Genomic DNA, 22,352 nt, shown 5'->3' with positions numbered 1-22,352 from the left:
TTTAAATCTAGAATTACTCGCCTGGGCTGTCTTGTTTTTTTTGACCGGGTCTGTCACACGCAGATCTCGACACATTCGCTGAATTGTGTTTAAAGGCACAGAATCGATGGAAATAACGAGCATATTCTCGACTAGGGTATATACATGGACGTGAGCATACTCACGCTGCAGTTTACATAAGTCGCGTACCACATCATGTACATTTCCTGTAGTAGAACAAGCTGAAACGTAATTTTTCCTTCCCGTCAAGTGCGAGAATGTGTTTTGGGTATTAATCTGTCAGGACGAGCAACGCCGTTCGTCGACAATATTGTAGACAACTCGTTTAGATGTGAATAGCCCAAAATTAAGAATGTGCGCCCTCGTGAACCCAACGCTGTCGGCGTAAAAGCAGCCACACGTGCTACGTTTACCACCCTAATAAAAGAGACAATCCTCTAGAATGTCGTGAGCGCACAAAAGGGGCGAGAGACCGCCTTGTGTGTGGTTTTTTGTGTTCTCTCCCTCTCTCTCCCACCTCCCCCCTTCTCTCTCCCCGCCGGTCGGGAGAGGAGATCCGTCCTGAATATTAAAACCCCGGGGTGTAAGTTACCCCCCCACCTCCCCCCTGCTGCTCACCTCGAGCAGAAAAGAACGCGGGCCGAATGCGCGCCGTGCGTGCAGCGTTTCTGGCCGTCGCCCCACCACCACCCACCCTGCATACCTGTCGCGATTTACATATAAATAACCCCAAATGTCAAGCCGCTAGTGACGCTAACACGGCGAGACTCCATTGACTCTGGGGTTCACTTAGCGACGAGGCTACCGCCGTGCGCGCGCATCGCTTGGTGCGGATTCTCGTGCATTGGGTGAACGCGTGAGACGCGCGCACGCCGATGCACACACACACACTGATGCACACACACACTGATACACACACACTGGTACACACACACTGGTGCACACACACACTGGTGCACACACACACACTGATACACACACACACACTGATACACACACACGCTGATACACACACACGCTGATACACACACACCGATACACACACACACACACACTGGTGCACACACACACACTGATGCACACACACACACACACTGGTGCACACACACACTGGTGCACACACACACGCCGGTGCGCACACGCACACGCCGGTGCGCAAACGCCGGTGCACACATACGCGCCGATACACAACAACGACCGCCCGTGTATTGCCTTAATAGAGTGTTGGGACAGGTGTTATTAGCGAGCACTTATGAAGGCCTGCACGGTCCTCTAGGGGGTGGGTGACCAGCACCACACCACGCCCGACCGCCTTTGTCTCTCCAGTGGCGAAGTTTTACACACCGAACCGGGTCGACCTCGGGAAGGCACGGGACCGGATCAGATGCTCGTCGCCGGTGTTGGCCGTGAGCGGGAATCGAACTCGCGTGGCGAGGTTCCGAGCGCAGCGCGCTAACCGCTACGCACACACACCCAGTGCACACACACCCAGTGCACACACACCCAATGCACACACACACCCAGTGCACACACAGTGCACACACACACCCAGTGCACACACACACACCCAGTGCACACACACACACCCAGTGCACACACACACACCCAGTGCACACACGCTTGTACCCACACACACCCAGTGCACACACGCTTGTACCCACACACACACAGTGCACACACGCTTGTACCCACACACGCGAGTTAACACGTACACCCTCGCGTAAGCGCACTTGCCCCCATGGCAGACAAACGAGCAGCAGCAGTGTGCGCACGCGTTTGTGCGCGTTCCCTCTGGTGCACCACCGTAAGGACGCCTTCTGCCGTGTCCTGCCCTGCAGTGACGCCCCTGCGTGTCCACACACGCGCACGTGTGCATGCATGCGCACACACACACGTGCACACACACGTGCACGTGTGCACACACACACACGTGCGCAGGGGCCGTTCGTTGCGAGACGTGTGCGAACGCGTGCTACGGCAGCACGCGTATGCGCGTACACACACACACGTCCTTTACGCGTAACATGTATTACGTGTAAGTGTGATCGTCCTCGACAGCACCAATGATGTCCACCCGTGAGACCGGCGGACATCACTTCTCGGCTTGCCTGGGGAGCAGCGAGCAAACAAGCGGCATATCTAGAAATAAGAGTCATTTAATGAAGGGCGGCGCGGGTTGCATCCGAGGTGGTGGTGGTGTGTGTGGGGGGGGGGTGCAGACGTTCATTGGTGAGATTACACACTCTTGACACACACGCACACACGGGGGGGAGCTGCTCCACAAACACGGCGCACACACACATGGGGGGGGGGGGGGGCGGCGAAGAAAAAAAAAGAGACGCCGCAAAACACTCACGCGTGAAGACGGCCCAGCCCAGGAGCAGCGCCGATCCCAGGCGATGGGTAAGAGTCCCGGCAGCCCGGCGCCTCGCCGCGCGCTCCTCTTCACTCGACGGCATCGCTTGCCCTGCGACGCTACCGGTCGCCGGCAGCAGCCGATGGGAGGGCTAAATCCCGGTTAGTCCACACAAAACATCCCCCTGCCACACAACCCCAAACCCCCGCAGGGCTACCCGGGGTGCAACGCCAAGGAGACCGCTGCAGTCACGGCAGGGCACGATGGACCGACAAGTAGCAGGAGGTTGTGTGCTGCCGTGGGATGAGCGGTGTTGTTGGCAGTCGTAAATGAGCGTGGAGTTAAAACGACGAGGAAGAAATCCCGACGCGACCAGACGGAAGCTCGCAATGCGAAACGATGCCTTGTATCTGCAGAGGCGGTGACAAAACGCGGCTTAGAGTTCGCCGCTCAGGAACGAGGATCACAAAGAGTCGAGGGTCCAGCGATGTCCGGAACGGGGTTTCCCTTATCTCGCGCCACCGTCGTGCTGCTGCTGCAGGATCCTCTGAGCACGAAGGGAACTCTCCTGTGGAGTGACGGCCGCGGCGAGGAGGCGTGCTGGGCAGGGAAGCATTGTGGCTCCCGGGCGGGTGTCTGCAGGGCGGAGTGGTCCGTGGTGCTGCGCGCGAGCGGCGCCTGCAGGCGCAGCGCAGCTGGAGAAGGAGCGGGGTGGAGCACGGAACGGAGCGCGGACGAATCTCGGGCCGCAGAGCGCGGCGCCCCCTATCGGCGGCTCGGTCACTCAGCCCACCCCGGGTGAATTTTAAAAGACAAAAAAGCACGTGGACTTCCATTCAGACGATGTGAATAAAGAAGTTTCGCTCGATTTTTCGGTGTCAAATTCTTCTTTAACTCTCAAGAATTGTAACGACTGCACAAAGCGCACTTCCACCTGGAGTTGGAATCATGTTTTAATATCTTGGGTGGAGCACCCCTTTCCTACCTCAGCCCACCCAGGTGAATTTTAAGCGACAAAAAAGCACGTGGAATTCCATTCAGACGATGTGAATAAAGAAGCGCTTACTACATTTATTGTGCCCAAATCTTATTTAACTCTCAAGAATTGTAACGACTGCACAAAGCGCACTTCCATCTGGAGTTGTAATCGTGTTTTCATATCTTGGGTGGAGCACCCAATTCCTACCTCACTGTGCTATATCGACTAATTTATACTATGATGAAAAATAATAATAATAGGTTTTAGCTTTTCTGGCAATAGCACAGGTGTTAAGATGTTGAACACATACAATAGATACCTTTTGCAAGGCATCAAATCTGCATTAACCACACATACTTTGGGAAAAAATATGCAAACAAACATGCTCTGATAATTAATCTATGCATTGTGTTTGAAACAGATTGTCCTACACCAGAAACAGCCTTCTTTATGCCCTTGTCTCACCAGTGTCAGACCAGAGAATGTCAAAGGCGACCAGTACAAAGACAATGTAAGTATCAGAGCATTTAACGCTCGGGTCGGGCAGTTATATCTATAGGACATTTTATACCATACTCTTTGGTTCTTTCTACCGACGTGACTTTACCGAAAGAACCAAAGAGTATGGATTCCTGCAGTCACGAAAGCTTCAAATCAAGATTTTATACTATGTTTAACGACCATAATGCAGGTCAAAACACTTCTCTTTCTGCTTCCCTCCCCTCGTTACTTTTCCCAAGGTCGTATAACCTTGACAGCACCATCACCAGTCTTATAGCCATCATCCAGTACCGTCTAATTACTACCACCACGTGTGTGTGTGTGACTTCTATGCATGTAAATGCACTGTGCTTTATATTTTTAGCATTATTGTGTTTTGGAAGTATCTATTTGAGTACCATGCAATGCAAATAATATTCTTATTTTCAAACACCATTTTCATTGCTTTCTCATGTAGTTTTTATTGTATTTAATTTACGTGCTTGATAACAGCCTCTTGTTTGCTAAAACAAGTCTGTAACAGCACATGCTATGATATGGGGGTCAGTATATTTTTTAAACCAAAAAAATTAAAACAAATGCATGAGTGATCTGAAGATTAATCAGGCATTGTCCAACATACTCAAATAACATTCATAATATTGTTTACCTAACTAATCATGCCAAATTCTCAAAGGTACAAATCATGGATTTTTCCCCTTTTTACTAATAATTTCCAAATCAACGAATACGTTTATTGTAATAGGAAGAAAGTTAAGACTATTTGAAAACCCAATATTATCATACTTCCTACTATATTAGAACATGGTTTGAGTGACTTCCTGCCTGGATTCATGTCTGCCTGGCGTGTGGCTAATTGCGCCCGCGTAGTGATAACATCACCTCACACATCTCCGTAATGATGGCACTCACATCCCACATTGTGGAGCCATAGATTAATCGCATGCTTGTTTACCCAGGAAAAGCCTGAGTCTCAAAGACTCTTATTCATGAGGTTTCTACCACGTTTTGTCAACTGTCAAATGGAGTATATTTATATGAAAAAATGAAGTGGGTTTTATCCATAGATTTGGTTCGGAAAAATAGTCAGCCCATCCATAGGATGAGTTGGTATTGTATTTTTTGGGTCTTTAGGTAAAGCCACGTAGATAAAAAAAATATCACGACGTTTCGATCGTCATTAGGTGAAAAAATAGCGGGAGAGCTACTGGGGCAGGAAAAAAATGATAGCAGGAGCGCTGCTGAGGCAGAGTGTTATGAAGGTTTGAGATGGGTGTAGCCCAAGTTTACTGGCTAGTTGGTGATGGTCGGAAATACAACGAGCTCTATGGTGTAGAGTTTTTATGAGGGTATTCTTCTGGGCTGGATGGTGGTGGGAGTCAGATTTTAGGTAGGCATCCGTATGGGTGGCTTTCCTGTTGACAGAATGTCCCATTGAGCCATTTGGTCTCTTTTCGATTAAAACATCCACGAATGGTAACTTGCAATCCTTTTTCACGTCCATGGTGAATTTGATGGCTGGGTGTATGGAATTGATGTGGTTTAAGAATTGGCCCAGAGCTGGTAGGCCATGTGGCCAGATGACGAACGTATCATCTACGTATCTCTTCCACAAGGAAGGACATAGGGTGGATGCCTGGATGGCATCTGTCTCAAATTTCTCCATGAAAACATTGGCATAACTGGAGATAAGGGAGAGTCCATTGGGGTACCTTCAACTTGTTTGTAGAATGTTCCATTCCAGGTGAAGTAAGTGTTGGTGAGGCAGTGTCTAACCAGGGCCAGTACATCAGCATTCAATCCTTGTTGGACTAAATCTTCAATGATTGTAATGGTGTTAGGCACAGGAACTTGGTAAATAAAGATACCACATCGAAACTGACAAGCAAATCACCTGGAGATAGTGAGATGTCCTTAATTGAAGATATTAAGTGAGCTGAGTTAAGTACAGCTGAGGTGGTTTTACTAGTGAATGGTTGTAAGGTCTCAGACAGAAATCGGACCAGTTTTTAGGTGAGTGAGTCAATGGTGTAGACGATAGGATGGAGTGGTGTACCTTCTTTATGGATTTTTGGTAAGCTATAAAATCTGGGTCGTCTTGCAGCAGAGGTTTTAAGGAAAGCCGCTTGGTTGGTTCGATTAAAGATGTCGAATCAGTGATGATATTGTTGGTTTTCGTAACCAGCCGGTTGGTAGGATCTCTATTGATTTTGGTATAGCTGCCATCATTAAGTAGGCCCTGAATTTTGTTATTGTCTGTGATTTTGTCCATGATGACAGTGGCAAAAGTATCTACTGTCCATGACAGTAGATACTTTTGGTGGAAGTGGGTCACTTTGTTCTCATTCGCCTTTTATTATGTATTTTGGTAAAAAATATATATCTTAGTTTTGCTGCTCAATTTTCTTCAATTAAATTATTTTAAATATATTTTATATTTTGGCTTTCATTTCTGAAAGCTTGCATGAAGACATCAATAGCTACCATTACATTTTTAGGAGCGAGTAGGAGAGAGAAATTTGCTTGTAAATGTAAGCTCGGCGAGGGCCCGGACGACGTAGTGGCAAGCCGCCATTTACTAACACACCTAAAGGTTGGCTGTGTTAGTGAATGTAACTCAGAGAGTCGAAAATAACTGCTAACAAAGGTAGGTGGGATTGGAACATCACAGCCAGTTATGACCTAAACTGGTTAATAACGTCCTTCCAGTGATTGCTCAGTTTGTACCCATCTTCTCGGTTGAAATTGTGTCTGTGTTTATATATCTGGATGGTTTCATAAACAAATCTTTGCTGATAGCCATTGGGTTTGCAGAGTACCTTCGTCTTGGCAAAATCAATTTCATGTGTGCCCACCACGTTACAATAATGATCAGCCACGGCTGAGGTATTGGTCCTATCGTGTTTCAGATCTGCCTTATGTTTCTTGAACCCAGTCAGAGACATGTCGCTTAGTTTCCCCAATGTAACTGCTGCCGCAGACACAGCTTAGTTTGTGGACACCGGGGTATTGTGTGTCAGGGATCACATCCTTCATAGATGGGATCAAATCACGAATTTTATGTACTGTGTTGAACCGTACCTGGATCTTGTGTTTGCTCATGATTTTGGAAATATTTTTGGTGACCCCTGCTATGTATGGCAAGGTGATGGTTTTTATTGGGTCCTCAGATGGTTCTTTCCCAACGGTTGGGGTGATAGCTTTACGGATTGTGTAGTCTGAATATCCATTCTTCTTGAGGGCTTGGTGTACGTGCTCCAGTTCACTGGCTAGGTGATGATGGTCGGAATTACGAGCTCTATGGTATATAGTTTTGATGAGGGAATTCTTCTGGGATGGATGGTGGTGGGAGTCAGGTTTTAGGTAGGCATTCGTGTGGGTGGCTTTCCTGTAGACAGTGTCCCCTTGAGCCATCAGGTCTCTTTTCGATTAAAACATCCAAGAATGGTGACTTGCCATCCCTTTCCACCTCCATGGTAAATTTGATGGCTGCGTGTATGGAATTGATGTGATTGAAGAATTGATCCAGAGCTGGTAGGCCATGTGGCCAGATGACGAACATATCATCTACATATCTCTTCCACAAGGAAGGACATACAGTGAGGGAAAAAAGTATTTGATCCCCTGCTGATTTTGTACGTTTGCCCACTGACAAAGAAATGATCAGTCTATAATTTTAATGGTAGGTTTATTTGAACAGTGAGAGACAGAATAACAACAACAAAATCCAGAAAAACGCACGTCAAAAATGTTATAAATTGATTTGCATTTTAATGAGGGAAATAAGTATTTGACCCCTCTGCAAAACATGAAAGAAAATAGGCAGGTGCCACGCCGTAAGTCCTGCCGTGAGCAAGTGCTATTCCTTTTTCACATTCGTCAACTTTAAATTAGTTTAATAAGCGATTTAGTGCGATTTCTGCGCGCTTTCTTATTATTTGCTTATTTATGACGCGTGCACGACCATACCAACTCACGCGCCTTTGGTGGGGAGGACGGCCCATGCCAAGTCGCATGCCTTCGGTGGGAGTGAGGGGGAGATTTTTTTTCGCGTTAAAAATCCTATAAAAATACACTAAACGCTCAGGTAAATTCTTCACTGTCTCATGTCCCCCCCCACCCCGATGTGTGCAGTTATTACTACTATACAGTCGGTAGATGCTACCGCGAAAGGCCGTAGATATTACTGCAGAGCGGCCGGGGACATCGTGGCTGGTCAGGGGTAGCAGCCCAGCCCCAGCCTGCCAAGGTGACACCTCGGCCAACTGGATAATCTGTGCGAGGCCGGAGGCTCTGCACAGGATGTGGGGGAAGGACAACAAACTAAACACAAAAAGCAGTACTAAATAAATACATTTTAAATCTAGATTTAAAAGTGAATAGCTCCGTGGCTTCCTAATATTGGAAGGAAGAGCATTCCAAACAGCCGTAGAAGCGCATCTGAAAGCGTGCAATGCAGTGACTATACCACGCCACTCTGTTAGGGGAGTACTTTGTGCTATAGAGTCAATACATACTGCTATAGAGTCAGTATGTACTACTGTAGTGATAGCAGGTACCACCACAGTCGATATGCACTGCTGTAATCATAGCAGGTACCACCTCAGTATGCATTGCTGTAATCATAGCAGGTACCACCACAGTCAGTACACACTGTTGTTAGATTTTTAAGAGTAGATTTAAAATATTTTTAAGACCCGGGCAATGCCGGGTACTTCCCGCTAGATTTGTATAAAAGTGTAATCTCTTTTGTTGTCGGCCATGGGCATGGGAGGTATTTTTTTTTAATATATGGTAGCATATGTAGCTAACAAAACAATGCTAAGGAGCAATAACTCAACATGTTATGCCATCTGGTCCAGGGGCATTCCCCTTTTTCATACTTGCCAGAGGGGTCTTGGCTATCGCCAATGATTTCGAGCAGCTCAGAGAAAACACCCAATGCCTCAACCAAAATACCTCTGATTAGACCACAAGTGCAGATAAAATGGTCGGTCATGGTCACACTCAAGACAGCGCCCAGTCACTCAGTGTCATTTCCAAAATGATTATTTTCACCTGTTCACCTGAGCACTTGCGCAAGTAAATTAGACTTCCTAAATAAAGTCACAAGAGGTTTCATGCGTTAGATCGCATAAATATAAATGTCGTTAAATCCGCCACCACCTGACACAGCCAATTAGTTACTAGTTCAGCACACTGGTATGTTGGAGAGTAAACCCACCACATTTACAATACGATTACGACGTTTCGACGGTAATTACAACCAGCCTCATCAGGCGATAGCCAGAATTGTGGATACATCCTTCTGTTTCGGTCGTAAATAGAGGGATAAATATGATGTTATCACTTGTGAGCCAATATGGTGTGAAGACCAGTGGGACTATGTGGTTAATTTATTAATATCAATTACATCAATATCTATTATTGGTTGGGTTATTTATCCATAATACATGTTTTTTGGGTTAGATCGCGTAAATATATAAATGTGTCGTTAAACCCACCACCACCCGACAGATAGGCGTCAGTCTGCGTTTTCTTTTCGGTAAATGATGTGTGTTATTTTACAGTTTTGGCCGTGCCCAAGCAGAATATCCAGAAATGGGAGGATTTTATCCACTTCCATGGTTAACTGGATAGACGGATTTTGCGATTTGAGATGATTTAGAAATCCACTAAATATCTTTTCCATGTTGCCAGACCAACATTGTGTCATCTGTATATCTACACCAAACAGCCATTCTTCCATACACAGATTCGCAATTACAAGAGACAAAGGAGAGCACATTGCTGCTCCTTCCTTTTGTTTATAGAAATCACCTTTCCACAAGAAATAGGTGTTCTTTAGACAATGCTCAGCTAATCGTGGAATTTATTTTGGTAAACTTGTGTTAGTTTCCAGAGAATCAAGTACCGTAATTAAATTGACTCGTTCACCAGAATCCTCATGAACAGAGAAGTCACATCAAACCTGACCAGAATATCATTAAGGTTAAGCTTAATATATTTGATTATATTTACAAGATGCTCTCAGTTTTTAATGAAAGAAGAGGTCTTGCCAATGTAGGGTTGTATTTGTTTATGAACATACATGCTAGGCCTGAATATGTAATTCATAGTAACCTAGTCAAGACCACAGAGCTCAGAGATGGAAATTATCAAGGAAAAAGTTAAACATGGAAATCGGGTTTATACAAAATAAATGCAACATAATAACAAAAAATAATTAATTATTACTAGTTAATTGAAATGCAATTCAGAGGGTAGTGATCAAGGCAAAGTTAAATTCAGCAAAGGTCTATTATTCGGCATCCATGGGGAATGGAGGGTGCCAGTTAATCAATTATTTTGGTTATCTGAGAGTTATACTTTTGGTTCATCAAATTTTCCAACTACATAAAACTTTTTAAGAACGAAATTAATCCTACATTTTAACCATAACATAATAATATACTCTGTTACAGACGTACTCATCAGTTAGTTGTAGAGCATTCTAATTTGATTATTGAGAATCAGTGAGCCCGTTTATAGTACAGTATACAGTAGTACAGTACTGTATGTGCTGACTGCCGCAAGTGCCATCACTCGGCAGTGTCCTGAAGCTCCCATAAACAAGATCTATGATAAGCGCATGGCAAGATGCCCTATGGCTGTCAGAATTTTTCTGGATACATGAAGCAATATTTGAACGGCATTGGCGTCTATGACAGATGTTGGTTAATAGAGCATTCTGGATGGTAAAGTTACAAAAAACATAGCTTTTGCTGTATGTAGATTTGGTTCGCACTAAGTAATTTCAACATGTAAACCAGGAATCACCAAGTATTACCAGTCAGCCTCAATCCTGTTTAATGATTCCTGCCCCAGTAAATATGGTACTTAATTTGATAGCTAGGTGGCCTAAGGAAACACAGTTAAGAAAAGGTCAGAAATTCGAATTCGCAACACTGTTCGAGTTGTACGCAATATACTGTTCAAGAATGAAGGCGATCACTCAATATCTATTTTGGACAAAAGCATGTCTATTAAAACCATAACCCGGTTCCAGTTAAACTATAACTCTGTTAAATGACACGTGTCGTGATGGGTACTGTAAGATCCCAACCATGTCTGCCGAGTGCTCACCAATCTGCATTGGCTTCCGGTTGCCTAACGAATACATAAGGTCGCACTCATTACACAAAGTAATTGCCACAAATGAATCACAATACTTTACTGATCTCGTCAAAGAGAATAATCCATCACGCAAACTCCGGTCATCCTCACAGCGCCTTTTGGCTAGTCATTGGACAAAGATAGTCACTGCATTGCACGCTTTCAGATGCGCTTCTACGAATGTTTGGAATGCTCTTCCTTCCTATATTAGGAAGCCACTGGAGCTATTCACTTTTAAATCTAGATTTAAAATTTATTTATTTAGTACTGCTTTTTGTGTTTAGTTTGTTGTCCTTCCCCCACATCTCCAATTAGCATGGTTGGCTACATACAGTGCAAAATAATTTAAACATATAAAGGCAAATTTATCAGGGGCAAGGACACTTGAGATCAATTGCCTTTTGGCTCATCATCGGACACAGATAGATACATTTGCCTTTGTTTAAATTCTTTATTATGTGGTACAATGGCCATGCGAATTTGAGGTCCTCTTGATAGCCAGTAGGAAATCTGTGGCCTTTAAGATCAAAACCAGGCAGAGAAGGTGGGGTTGAAACCCAAGTTCCAGTTCTGAGTTATACTCTTGGAATTCCGGTGCGAAATCATGGAACACAATGGTGAGGTTGAATGTGCAGGAGTCTAATCATATGATTGTAGCAACATTGATAAGGTTACCGGGTCATAGGTCTCTATCACAGGATCACAGCATCGATAATGAGGGCATAGGTTCACAGTATTTGGGTCGAGGGATCACAGCAGTGATATTGATGATGATGTTGCACTAGCAAGGATTCTATCTGCAGTATTGCAGCAGCATTGACGAGGTTGCTGGTTCACAGGACTTGGTCACAGGATCACAGCAGCGTTGATGAGCTCATATATTGTAAGACTTGGGTAACAGGTGGGTTCGTACTGCCCCAGTAACTCCAGGCATCTCTAGACATTGACAAGATAGCACTCTTCAAGACCTTACCAGTCACTGACAAGATAATATTAACTCCATGAATCACCAGACAACTGATAAGGTGGCACTGACAGGTATGTCCAAGCAGCACCAGACAACAATGATATGATGCACTCCCAGCACCCCCAGGTATCACCAGGCTTTAATGAGGTGAACTACAACAGCCACATTGTTACTATAACCATTAAAACGCATAGAACATACCACATAACCACAAACAATAATAGATGGCCTCACTATTCAGTTGTACGTCATGATATCACGGCTGTATATCCACATCGTGTATATCCATAATGTTGCTTCTAGGTCACATAGAGGATGTCAACGGCACTTCTAATACCAACAGCAACATATCCAGTGCTCGATGCATGCCTCCTAGAGTGTTGTGTTAACTTTGTAAAACTAGTCACCACCAAGATTGGCCTGTTCAATGCGCAGTTAGTATGAAATAAGTTTAACATGTAGGCTGTCGCGACCAATATCATCCATAATAGAGGTTTTTTTGGGTTAGATCACATAAATATATAAATGTGTCGAAGTGTTGTACTCAGATTGTAAATGTAGTGGCTTGGCTCTCCAACACACCGGTGTGCTGTACTAGTGACGAATTGGCATGTTCTGTTTATGTGACAACCCTTACTAGTTGGCTGTGTCGGGTGGTGGCGGGTTTTAACGACACATTTATATATTTACACGATCTAGCCAAAAAAACCCCTCTATTACGGTATGAAATAAGTCTGCGTCAATTCACGACCGCATTCTAAAATAACAGTTTAATTTGTGCACTGCTACCAAAACCTAGCACCAAGCATCAGCCTGTACTAATCTTATCGCCTGTATGCCAAAAGGTTACAGATACATTGAAAGGGCCCAACTACTACTAGCCTCAAGAGTCACAAGCATTCGAACCAATCATGGTGGAATATGTTAATTCGTCAGATATTATCATCTCGCAAATATTTCATTGCCAGTGTATTGGACCTTCAAAGCTATTGGGGTCTTTGTTCATGGTCAGCAGCTATAATTGCTGTCCATTATAATATATCAGCCAGGTTCATGCTTATCCAGCTGTGCCTTTATCCCTGGCTTGATAGAAACTGGCGTGTTGCATGGAGTACATTGTACTGGTGAAATGCTTGGATAGAGTATAAACTGGACTTCCTCTGGAATGGATTCTATTGGCCCATTGCACAAATTGGCATAGGCATTGAAAAGGAGATACTTCATCAGAGGCTCATTCATTTGGTGATACATCTTGTTCAGCTCTGCAGGGATGCTGAATCGCATCAGTCCTAGGCACTTGCATGTCTAACCAGACAATAGTGGTTTATGATTGGCTTCAACGACTTAAAATTAAAGCTTGAACATTTGTCCACGTTTGTGATACTCTGTCCCAAAGACTTCATCAACTCTCCTGAATACAGCTTCAGGATGGAGTCACTTGGCAGTATCTGGGTCCTAGGTGTGAGCTTCCTTCATCTTTTCTTTTTGCATTATTACATCATGTGTTGCCCCAGAGTCCAGTTGGCAGACTTGTAGCTAACCAATCTAGATTTGAAGTTTTCGTGACTGCAGGGATTCATACTCTTTGGTTCTTTCGGTAAAGAACCAAGGCTTGTAGCTTTTTGTTCAGGATGAGGTTCAACAAACCATTTTCGGCCTTATGGATGTTTCGCGGTGCTGATTTATATTGAATAAATTACGTTGACAGTGTAGAGATCTTCAGTCATCTGGTCCATGGTGTGCATATTTTGCACTGACTTTGACTGTTTAAATAACAGGCATGCTCTGACAAAATCATCTGAGCCTTGACTTATAAAAAAATATATTTCCCTGTTTCAGTACTTTCATGTAATTAAGTGATACCATATTCGTTATTTCCGGGAAATTTGCTCGGCAAGAAATTAAGTTTTGGTTTAATGCATGTGTAGTGGTGATACGCGCTGGGTGTGTACGTCATGTGCCAGCGCGTATGTACGTGTGTGTGTGGTGACGCGCGCTGACGGGGAGGAGCAGGCGTCAGTGCGCGGGTGGGGGTAGTGCTGCTGATTGGCTGTGTGCCGGTGACGCGCTGAGAGGGAGTGATCGGGTGGCAGCGCGGTGTGATTGGTCGGGGAGTGGAAACACGCGCTGGGCGGAAACGGATCGTAGAGATAGCGCGTGGTGATTGGGTAACTGAGGAGCGGTGCCGACGTTGAGGTCCGCATCCGCTCCGTCTCCCGGGAAGAAGAGATATATAAGGTGATGCACAGAGGAGTAGGGGGGGCAGAAGTGGAACCATCTAAGAATGAAGACGAAGGTGCAGAGATAGAGCCCGGAGAGGAGAGTAATGGAGAGGAGAGTAATGGAGAGTAGAGGAGAGTAAGGTATAAGTGTGTAGCCAGAGAGAGAGAACGGTCTACACGAGCTGAGTAATGTATAGTGTGTAGCCAGAGAGAGAGAACGGTCTACACGAGCTGAGTAATGTATAGTGTGTAGCCAGAGAGAGAGAACGGTCTACACGAGCTGAGTAATGTATAGTGTGTAGCCAGAGAGAGAGAACGGTCTACACGAGCTGAGTAATGTATAGTGTGTAGCCAGAGAGAGAGAAAGGTCTACACGAGCCGAGTATGCATACGGTGTAGCCAGAGAGAGAGAAAGGTCTACACGAGCCGAGTATGCATACGGTGTAGCCAGAGAGAGATGCAAAGTCTACACGAGGCGAGTGGAGAGTGTAGCAGAGGCGCAGAGTCTACACGAGACGAGAGAAGAGTGTAGCCGAGGCGCGGAGTCTACACGAGGCACAGAGAGCCAGCAGCACAGAATCTAAGAGAGTCAAGAGAAGCGTAGGGCGGAGAGAAGAGGTCACGAGTTGTACCGTTGTATGGTGACCGCATTGTGAAGAAGAGAGGCCACGCGTTGTATCGTTACAAGTCAAGATTTAATAAAAGAAGTGTGTTCCCGTCAAGGAGTTTCCTGCCGTCATTTTCCAATACTTCACATGTTTCCCTCCTATGTACCATTTAGGAGATCCAGAGCATGACAGACAAATGGGTGGACAGTTGCGAATTATATATATGAGTGTATAAATCATGCAAGGGCCTCCATTATTTATATTCTGTGAACATATCAATGCGAAAAAATATTAATATACATTAAGGATAATAATATAGCACATATTAAATTTTGTTCTCAATGAAGTAACAAGGGCCAGACTTGTGCCGCTTTGTTATTGAAGTATTCAATTTCTGTAGAAGAATAGGATATACGTAGTGGTTGTTAGTATGGGATGCTAGACAAGATGACATTATTTATAAATCTCGAGGGCATGTGATTATGGACCCTTCAAAATGTTTGTAGTGACCAAGATATAGTAAATGTGTGACTTCATCATCTCACACTGTTTATCAAAGGTAGGCTTTCTTAATAAGGGTTAAGTTCTTTATGTTTAATACTGTATTATATACACGTCATGATGCACCTTAATGATGTCCAATTTATTTGATCAATGTGGTGGCCTATCTTCTCAGTATAATTCAGTTGCCATCGTGTTTAGGGAATAAGGAAATTCAGTTGGTAGCATATATTTTAAAACAGAGATGCCATATTGTGGAGATGCGAGGTGGGTGCAGGCTGGAGTGTAGTGCTGTCAATTAAAAGCACTGGAAGAGTTGCTAGACATTAATTTTAGAGCATGCTAGCTTTGTCTGGAGTCGCCTAAGACAGTTTAGGGCCATCAAGAATGCATTTTTGGAGGACTGGTGTAAACGTAGAAGAGAATCAAGGCCAACTTGCAGTGGTCAGTCCTCATCCTTACCTGGATCTGCTTGGGGTGAACACTTTCTAGAGCATCCCCTGCACCTGATATTCCACGAACTCATCCTCGTCACTAGTCCGAGCAGCCCTGCACCTGGAATCCAATGAATTCAACCTCATTACTTATCAGAGAAACACTGCATCTGAATATCACGAGATTAACCTCGTCACTTGTTTGTGCAATCCTGCACTTGGGATTCCACGAATTCAACCTCATCACTTGTCTGATCAACCTTGCATATAGAATCCCACGAGGTTAACCTTTCCACTTGTCTGAACGACCCTGGATCTGAAATTGTAGGCTCCACCTCGTCACTATTATGAGCGACCCTGCACCTGAGTTTCTGCGAGGTCAACTTCATCACCATCTTGAGTAATGTGGCACTGAAACCCTGAATCCAGAGAGTGTTATATTGGACTGGGACCTTGAGGTTGCCATCCTTGTTTTGTGTATATTGAGAGTTAATTTCCCTGTGAGAAAGACATAGTTACCTTGGGGACCAATACCAGCAAGTCCGATGAATTGTAAAAAAAATAATAGTTTGCCAGGATTTCCACATCTCTGCTGCCCAAAGTATATGTGGTGTAGAATACATACCCTACCCAGTTCCTTTTCAGCTTACTGGCTTATGGTTCAGAAAGGTGCATTTCCTGAAAAAACACAATGTCTGCCTTATGTTTATTCAGGAAGGAAAGGGTGCACTTTTTCTTAATGGGGTAGGTCAAGCTGTTAACATTTTAGGGAAATTATGATAAGTTTAACAACCGCCGGAGGGCCTGTCGCAGCTGTCAGAGGTTGAGAGAGGGGATCAAGTCCATAGCATCAGGCATTCCTACCGGGAGCAGACCTCGGTCAAGCCAGGTATCCTTGTTGTACCAAATAGGATGCAGAAGCTGTCGAACAAGGGGAAAACAGGGAAAGGGCAACCCACTCAATAAAATTCGGGAAAAATCTAATAAAAAAGACACAACTGAGCCTAAAATCAAGCCCAAACATCGAGTTAAAAATATGGACTCCTGATGAGACCAAAGTGTAGCTCTCGAGGCCGGACCATATTTATCACGATCCTCAACAAGAACAAGCAACTACAACATTTAACACATTAACACAACACACCAAAATAACCACCATAGGACAAACTGGGAAGAGAAAGGGAGAGGAAGAGAGATGAAAGGGGAGAGAGATGCAAAAGGAAGGGGGGGAAATGGAGAGGGGGGGATAAGGGAGAGGGGACCAAACGAGAGACAAGGGTGTGGGGATACCGGGTTCACTCCGAGTCTGACCCCGATTCAGGCGGCAGGGGACAGATGGACTTGCTTCCCATTCTGCCCCTGAAAGAGGTGCGAAGATGAAGGATGTTAAAGGGTGTTCTCCTCCCGGTGGCACATGGGTGGTGGCACGACTACGGGGAAGGAGCGCTGAAACCGAACGCGCTGGATCAATTTGCAGCACTGTGGAAGGTCAGGACCGGATTCCCCCACTGGGGGTTGGCCCTCGGTAGGGGTCTCCCGAACGGACCTGTCCACAAGTGGGTGAATGTAATGGGTAGGGGACCAGGCACTTCGTGGTATGGGAGTGCCAGAAGCGAAGAGACAGCCCCGTGCAGGCTGGCGAATCGCCTCCATTCCACCCTCATGGAGCGCCCAACCCGGCCTGCCCTGGGAGGGAGGGAGGGGGTGAGAGGAAAGCCCCAGCCTGTGCACACACAAACAAAATATATTAAAAAATATATTTTTTTAATAGTCATATTACAAATATTACATAGAAAAAAATAGGGGGACCATAGACATGGAGCAGGAAGAGAGGGGGTAGAGAGAGAGGCGGGGGAGAGAGGAGGTAGAGAGAGAGAGAAGGGGTAAGGAGAGCAGAGCGTGAAATCTATTGTGAAATATTTCATTTAAAAGGGGGGGGGGGGGGGAGGGTTTACATAACGCAAAAAAAACTAAAAAAACGAAATGATGAACGAAGCAAAGTGCCGACTACACCGAGCATCTTCTTGTTTCCTCTGATCGTAAAAAAGAGAGAGTCACGGCTTCGTGGGACCGCACAGCAGAGGAGGAGTCACCACAGAAGCCAAACTCTGGAAGTTCGGACAATGGGGGGGGGGGGGTACACCTAGAAAAGGGGGCAGGGGGTGTAGCGCAGGGAAGGGGCGGGAAGTCGATGGCTGTTGGGCACAAGATCGGGGCTCCCTGGAATGGGCGTTTCCATGTGGGGGGGGGGGAGGTATGGGAGAGGGTTCGCAATAGACATGGGTGAGAGAGGGGGTGAGAGAGGGGGTGAGAGGTGGTGGGGGGTGGGGAGAGAGAAGTGGGTGAGATGTGGTGGGGGGGGGGGGTGAGAGGTGGGGGGGGTGAGAGAGGAGGGGGGGGGTGAGAGAGGAGGGGGGGTGAGAGGAGGGGGGTGAGAGGGGAGGGGGGTGAGAGAGGAGGGGGGGTGAGAGGAGGGGGGTGAGAGAGGAGGGGGGGGTGAGAGGAGGGGGGTGAGAGAGGAGGGGGGTGAGAGAGGGGGGGAGAGAGGGAAATGAGAGGTGGGGGGAGTGAGAGAAGGCGGGGTGAGAAAGGGGGGGGGGTGAGAGAGAAAGGGGGTGAGAGGAGGGGAGGGGGAGAGTGGGGGGTGATAGGAGGGAGAGGATTGAGAGCGGAGGGGGGGGCAAGCGCATCACCAGGGTTAACGGGGAGTGAAAGAGAAAAATGAACATTGTTAAAATACGATTGAAGTGAGGGTTGCAAAGAATAGGAGAGTAGGAAGGGAGGGGGGATGAGGAACGCCTATCCATCCCACTCCCCGCAGCTCCACCTCCACCCATTTCTCAGCCCCGAGCTTCTCCCCACCGGGTTATGGCCAAGACGCTGCGCCAGCCTCTGCTGCGCAACGGTGAACCCGAATAAGCCCGGTGTATAATTCTAGATTTGAAGCTTTCGTGACTGCAAGGATTCATATTCTTAGGTTTTTTCGGTAAAGTCACGTAGGTAACACATTAAAATTAATAAAAGTAAAATAAAATAAAAATCACGACGTTTCGGAGGCAACACAAGCTTCCGTCTTCAGGTGGAACCGTCACAGCCACGACAGCTGTATCAAGTAAATGAGAGATTACAAGAGCTACCACTCCGTATATATAATGGTTGGAGAGGGGGAAGGGCCAAGTACGGCACACTTTTTATTAATATGGTAAGGTGAGGCTTAAGAGGCTGAGCCTTTGTTATGGAGAGGTACGGTTTGTGACTAAGCCTGGCCTACATAACAATAGTGTGAAAAAAGAAACAACTAAACATGGTAAAACAAGCCTGGCTGTCTATCAATAACCTGTAATAGTTGTCTGTCAAATAAGATGGTCCAAATAAGTGTAGTTAACTTAACTATCTACCCTCCCCCCGATAATATGTGTGACCGCGGTACTATATTCTTTCCGTGGTATAGGCATAGGAAGAGGGCAAGAGCACCCAGCGTCGCTGCACGCAGGTTCGTTGTCACGTTTTTTTATCACGCGGCATTCAAGATCCGGTTAAGGGGGAGGGGGGTTGGTCAGGGGGTTTACCTCATGAAAGGGCCTGGAGAAGTGATGTCAGATTCCAGGTCAAAATTAACGAATGGAACTCTCTCTGATCCATATAAGTTCGGGGTAGATCTAGCCGGGGGGGGGGGGGGGGTAACCAAATCGCCAGACCCGACTGACAACATGGACGGAGAAGAGAGAAATAAATTAAAGACAGAGAAAAAAGAGATTGTGGAACTGCATGGCCGCCTCCGGCTACACGCCACCACACAATGAGTGCAAGCCACCTGCGCACCACTGCCGTGGAATCAGGTTGTCCTACTACACCCAGGGCCAGAAGGTTCCCGTCTCCAGCGTGCCTCAATTCCCACCTCCATTCCCTTTCGGGCCCCTGCAAGATCCCCTACACTTCCTTACACCTCATTGCTTTGTCCGGCATCAGGAAATCCAACTGTCTCCCCCCAACATGGATTCGCAGCTTCACCGTACCCCGTTTCTCCTGACCAGGTCTCTGTGTAGGTACAGGAGGAGGTTCCTCTTCTTGGTCTGGGGCAGGGGTCGGCAACCTACGGCTCCGGAGCCGCATGCGGCTCTTTACGGGCTGCTTCTTGACGATATGTACGTATGTACAGTATGTACTCAGATGCATTGCGGCTCTTGAAATACTGAATTTTGTACCGAATTGGAAAGAAATGGCTCTTCTTGTTATTTTGGTTGCCGACCCCTGGTCTGGGGTAATGAAAATGCGGTAGCCCTACAGAAGGGTGCCCTCTTCCCTTTTACTGCCATTGCTGCCTTCAGCACCTCAGAGGTGCCACGGCGGATTACAGACAGGCTCAGCAGAGGATGAGGCATAACGTTATTCATCTCCATCAGGTCCCTCCCTCCTCTCTTTCCCACCCAATATGCCTGTACAATCTGCTCGTGCTTGACAGGCAGTGTGCCAAATGAATCTGGATATCTTAAGAGCTTTCGGGCAGATGTACCTCAATGTAGGTTAGAGCACCTTGGGAAGCATTGTCCACAAACCCCTCCGGGAGGCCGTAAGTTTTCAATTGGCACTCCTGTCCCTTAGCGTCCAGTCTGTTGTACGCCTCCTCAAGTGCCAGCAGCCTGGCTTCGTGGGCCATCATTGTGCCGCTCTGGTCTTCTAGTGTAGCCTGAAGGGTCGTAATGGCTGCTTATCCACCCTCCTGCAGATCTCACTTAATATTCCCTGCTGCCCTTTCCAGGAGGGCTAGAAAGAGCCCTCGCGTTCCTCCCACTGGGGTTTCTGGTCTCAACTTGACTTGGGAGGCTTTTTTCCTGGGGTAACTGTACGAAGATGCAGGGGTGGAAATCTCCTTGGACTAAGCCACGAGGTCAGGCTCAAGCTGTGGACTAAGGACCCTAGGCCTAGGGAGTCTGTGGATCGCCCTAGGAAGCTAAAATAAATAAATCTAGATATCCAAGGCCGCCTCTAGGAGCCTGAGACCAGGGAGAAAAACAAAGCAAACTATGAAACAGATAAGTGGGTGATTTGTTGGGTTAAATATGACGTTTTCTAAAGTAGGGGAAGGAGCAGTTTATTCAGCGATGCTAATTCAGCCATGATGTTACCGAATGTATATTTAAATAAGAATGATTGTTGGAAGTGGAAGCCTTCCTGTTAGTCACAGTGACACAATTTACTGATTTTTTTTACATGCCATATTCTTGGTTAGAATAAGAAGAAAAGAGAAGTACATTTTTCAAACTGCGCGCCTACAAAGCTACTTTGTTCCCGAATGTGACCTCACCAATGCGCACAGAAATCATCTGCTTGGAACAATCTTCCAGTCACGAACCATCACAACCGAGCACTCCAGATTATTCACCTTTTAATAATAAGGTAGCCTCCCCCAGCGTTACCAATGGATTAGGACCTCTGCACTATCAGACGACCGGCCTGCAGGAAACCGTTTGTCAGGAATACCCTCATAATGGACAGAGCTTCCATAGGTCAGGCAGAATAATGCTGAATTAAGTACTGTGCTGGATGACATGAACCAATTAGAATACAATACCTATTGTATTAGGTGCTGGTGGTTCCCCAGGCAGTGAGTTAAGACACCAGTAGAAATTCAAGCAAATGTTGTACTGTGTCTACTGATATAAACATTGGGATATTTATTTTTAAACGCATGCATATATGGAATATAAAACTACAGCTTATGTAATAACGTAATATCAGTAGCCTTATTTATTAAAAGCAAGGGAGTTAACTATATCTTGTAATGAAAAACAAATTATAATGTCTGTTTGTGATGGTGTTATTCTGTTCATAAATACTGTATGCTAAAGATGTAGGTTTTAAACATTCACATTTTTGATGTAATATGTGGGTTCGGAAATGTGATTTTTATTTACAAGTATTTTTTTAAACTTAAATCGTTCTTGCTAAATTTAGAGCTTTTTAATTATTGGTGCTACAGCTTTTATTTTCCACACATCTGACAGCCTCAGTCCCTGTGTTGAATCGAGCATACCCATTCAGCATCACAATAATTGGACAATGCTTTCTATACCACACGTCAATTATTTTATCTCAATACACAAAATCCTTCACACATCATCAGCACCCTCACCAACATTATGACTTTTATAACACAAATTATTAAAATGATATGAGCCACAGCTCAGTGTCGAATTATTAAAATAGACTTAAAAGCAGTTTAGTATTTCTGATTTTAAATAAACAATTTTAAATATGTGCGTGCATATTGAAGTCGTGGTCATCAATAATGTATTGGGGGATAAACATATGTGTATAATGCTTTGATTAATTCATTTTAAAGTGTATCAAGTCAGTTTCAGTATGTACAAGATACATGCTTTTTGTGCTGTGACAACGTATTTGTCAAAATGCATTTGGAGGGTCATTGAATGGGCAAAAATATCATTAGAGCCACATGGCTTGCCTCCTGTGAAGGGTTAGCAGTGATTTACAGTAAAATAGGCATTTGGCCCAGGGCCTAGTGGCCTTATATTGCCTACAATGTCATAAACATGCTAAAGCACCATGTATCTTTCTTTTGAGAGTATGTGTGAATCTGGCCAAACCACTAGAGCATAGTGCATCGG

General features: G+C 45.6%; 1 protein-coding gene across 4 annotated transcripts in view; it reads right to left on the bottom strand.

The window, feature by feature from the left end:
* Nucleotides 1–3,164, bottom strand: part of LOC144951695 (neogenin-like) — a 225,504-nt gene extending 222,340 nt beyond the window's left edge. For all 4 annotated transcript variants that reach the window (XM_078882001.1, XM_078882029.1, XM_078882019.1 and 1 more), the window contains exon 1: nucleotides 2,357–3,164. In XM_078882001.1, the coding sequence (XP_078738127.1) occupies nucleotides 2,357–2,459 (103 nt within the window). In that variant the 5' untranslated portion in view covers nucleotides 2,460–3,164. The remainder of the gene's footprint in view (nucleotides 1–2,356) is intronic.
* Nucleotides 3,165–22,352: the final 19,188 nt, after the last annotated feature.

Source organism: Lampetra fluviatilis, chromosome 3 (genome assembly GCF_964198595.1).
Source record: "Lampetra fluviatilis chromosome 3, kcLamFluv1.1, whole genome shotgun sequence".
Taxonomy (NCBI): Eukaryota; Metazoa; Chordata; class Hyperoartia; order Petromyzontiformes; family Petromyzontidae; genus Lampetra; species Lampetra fluviatilis.
The sequence above is the reverse complement of the archived record's forward strand: the minus strand, read 5'-3'. Positions and strand labels throughout refer to the sequence as shown.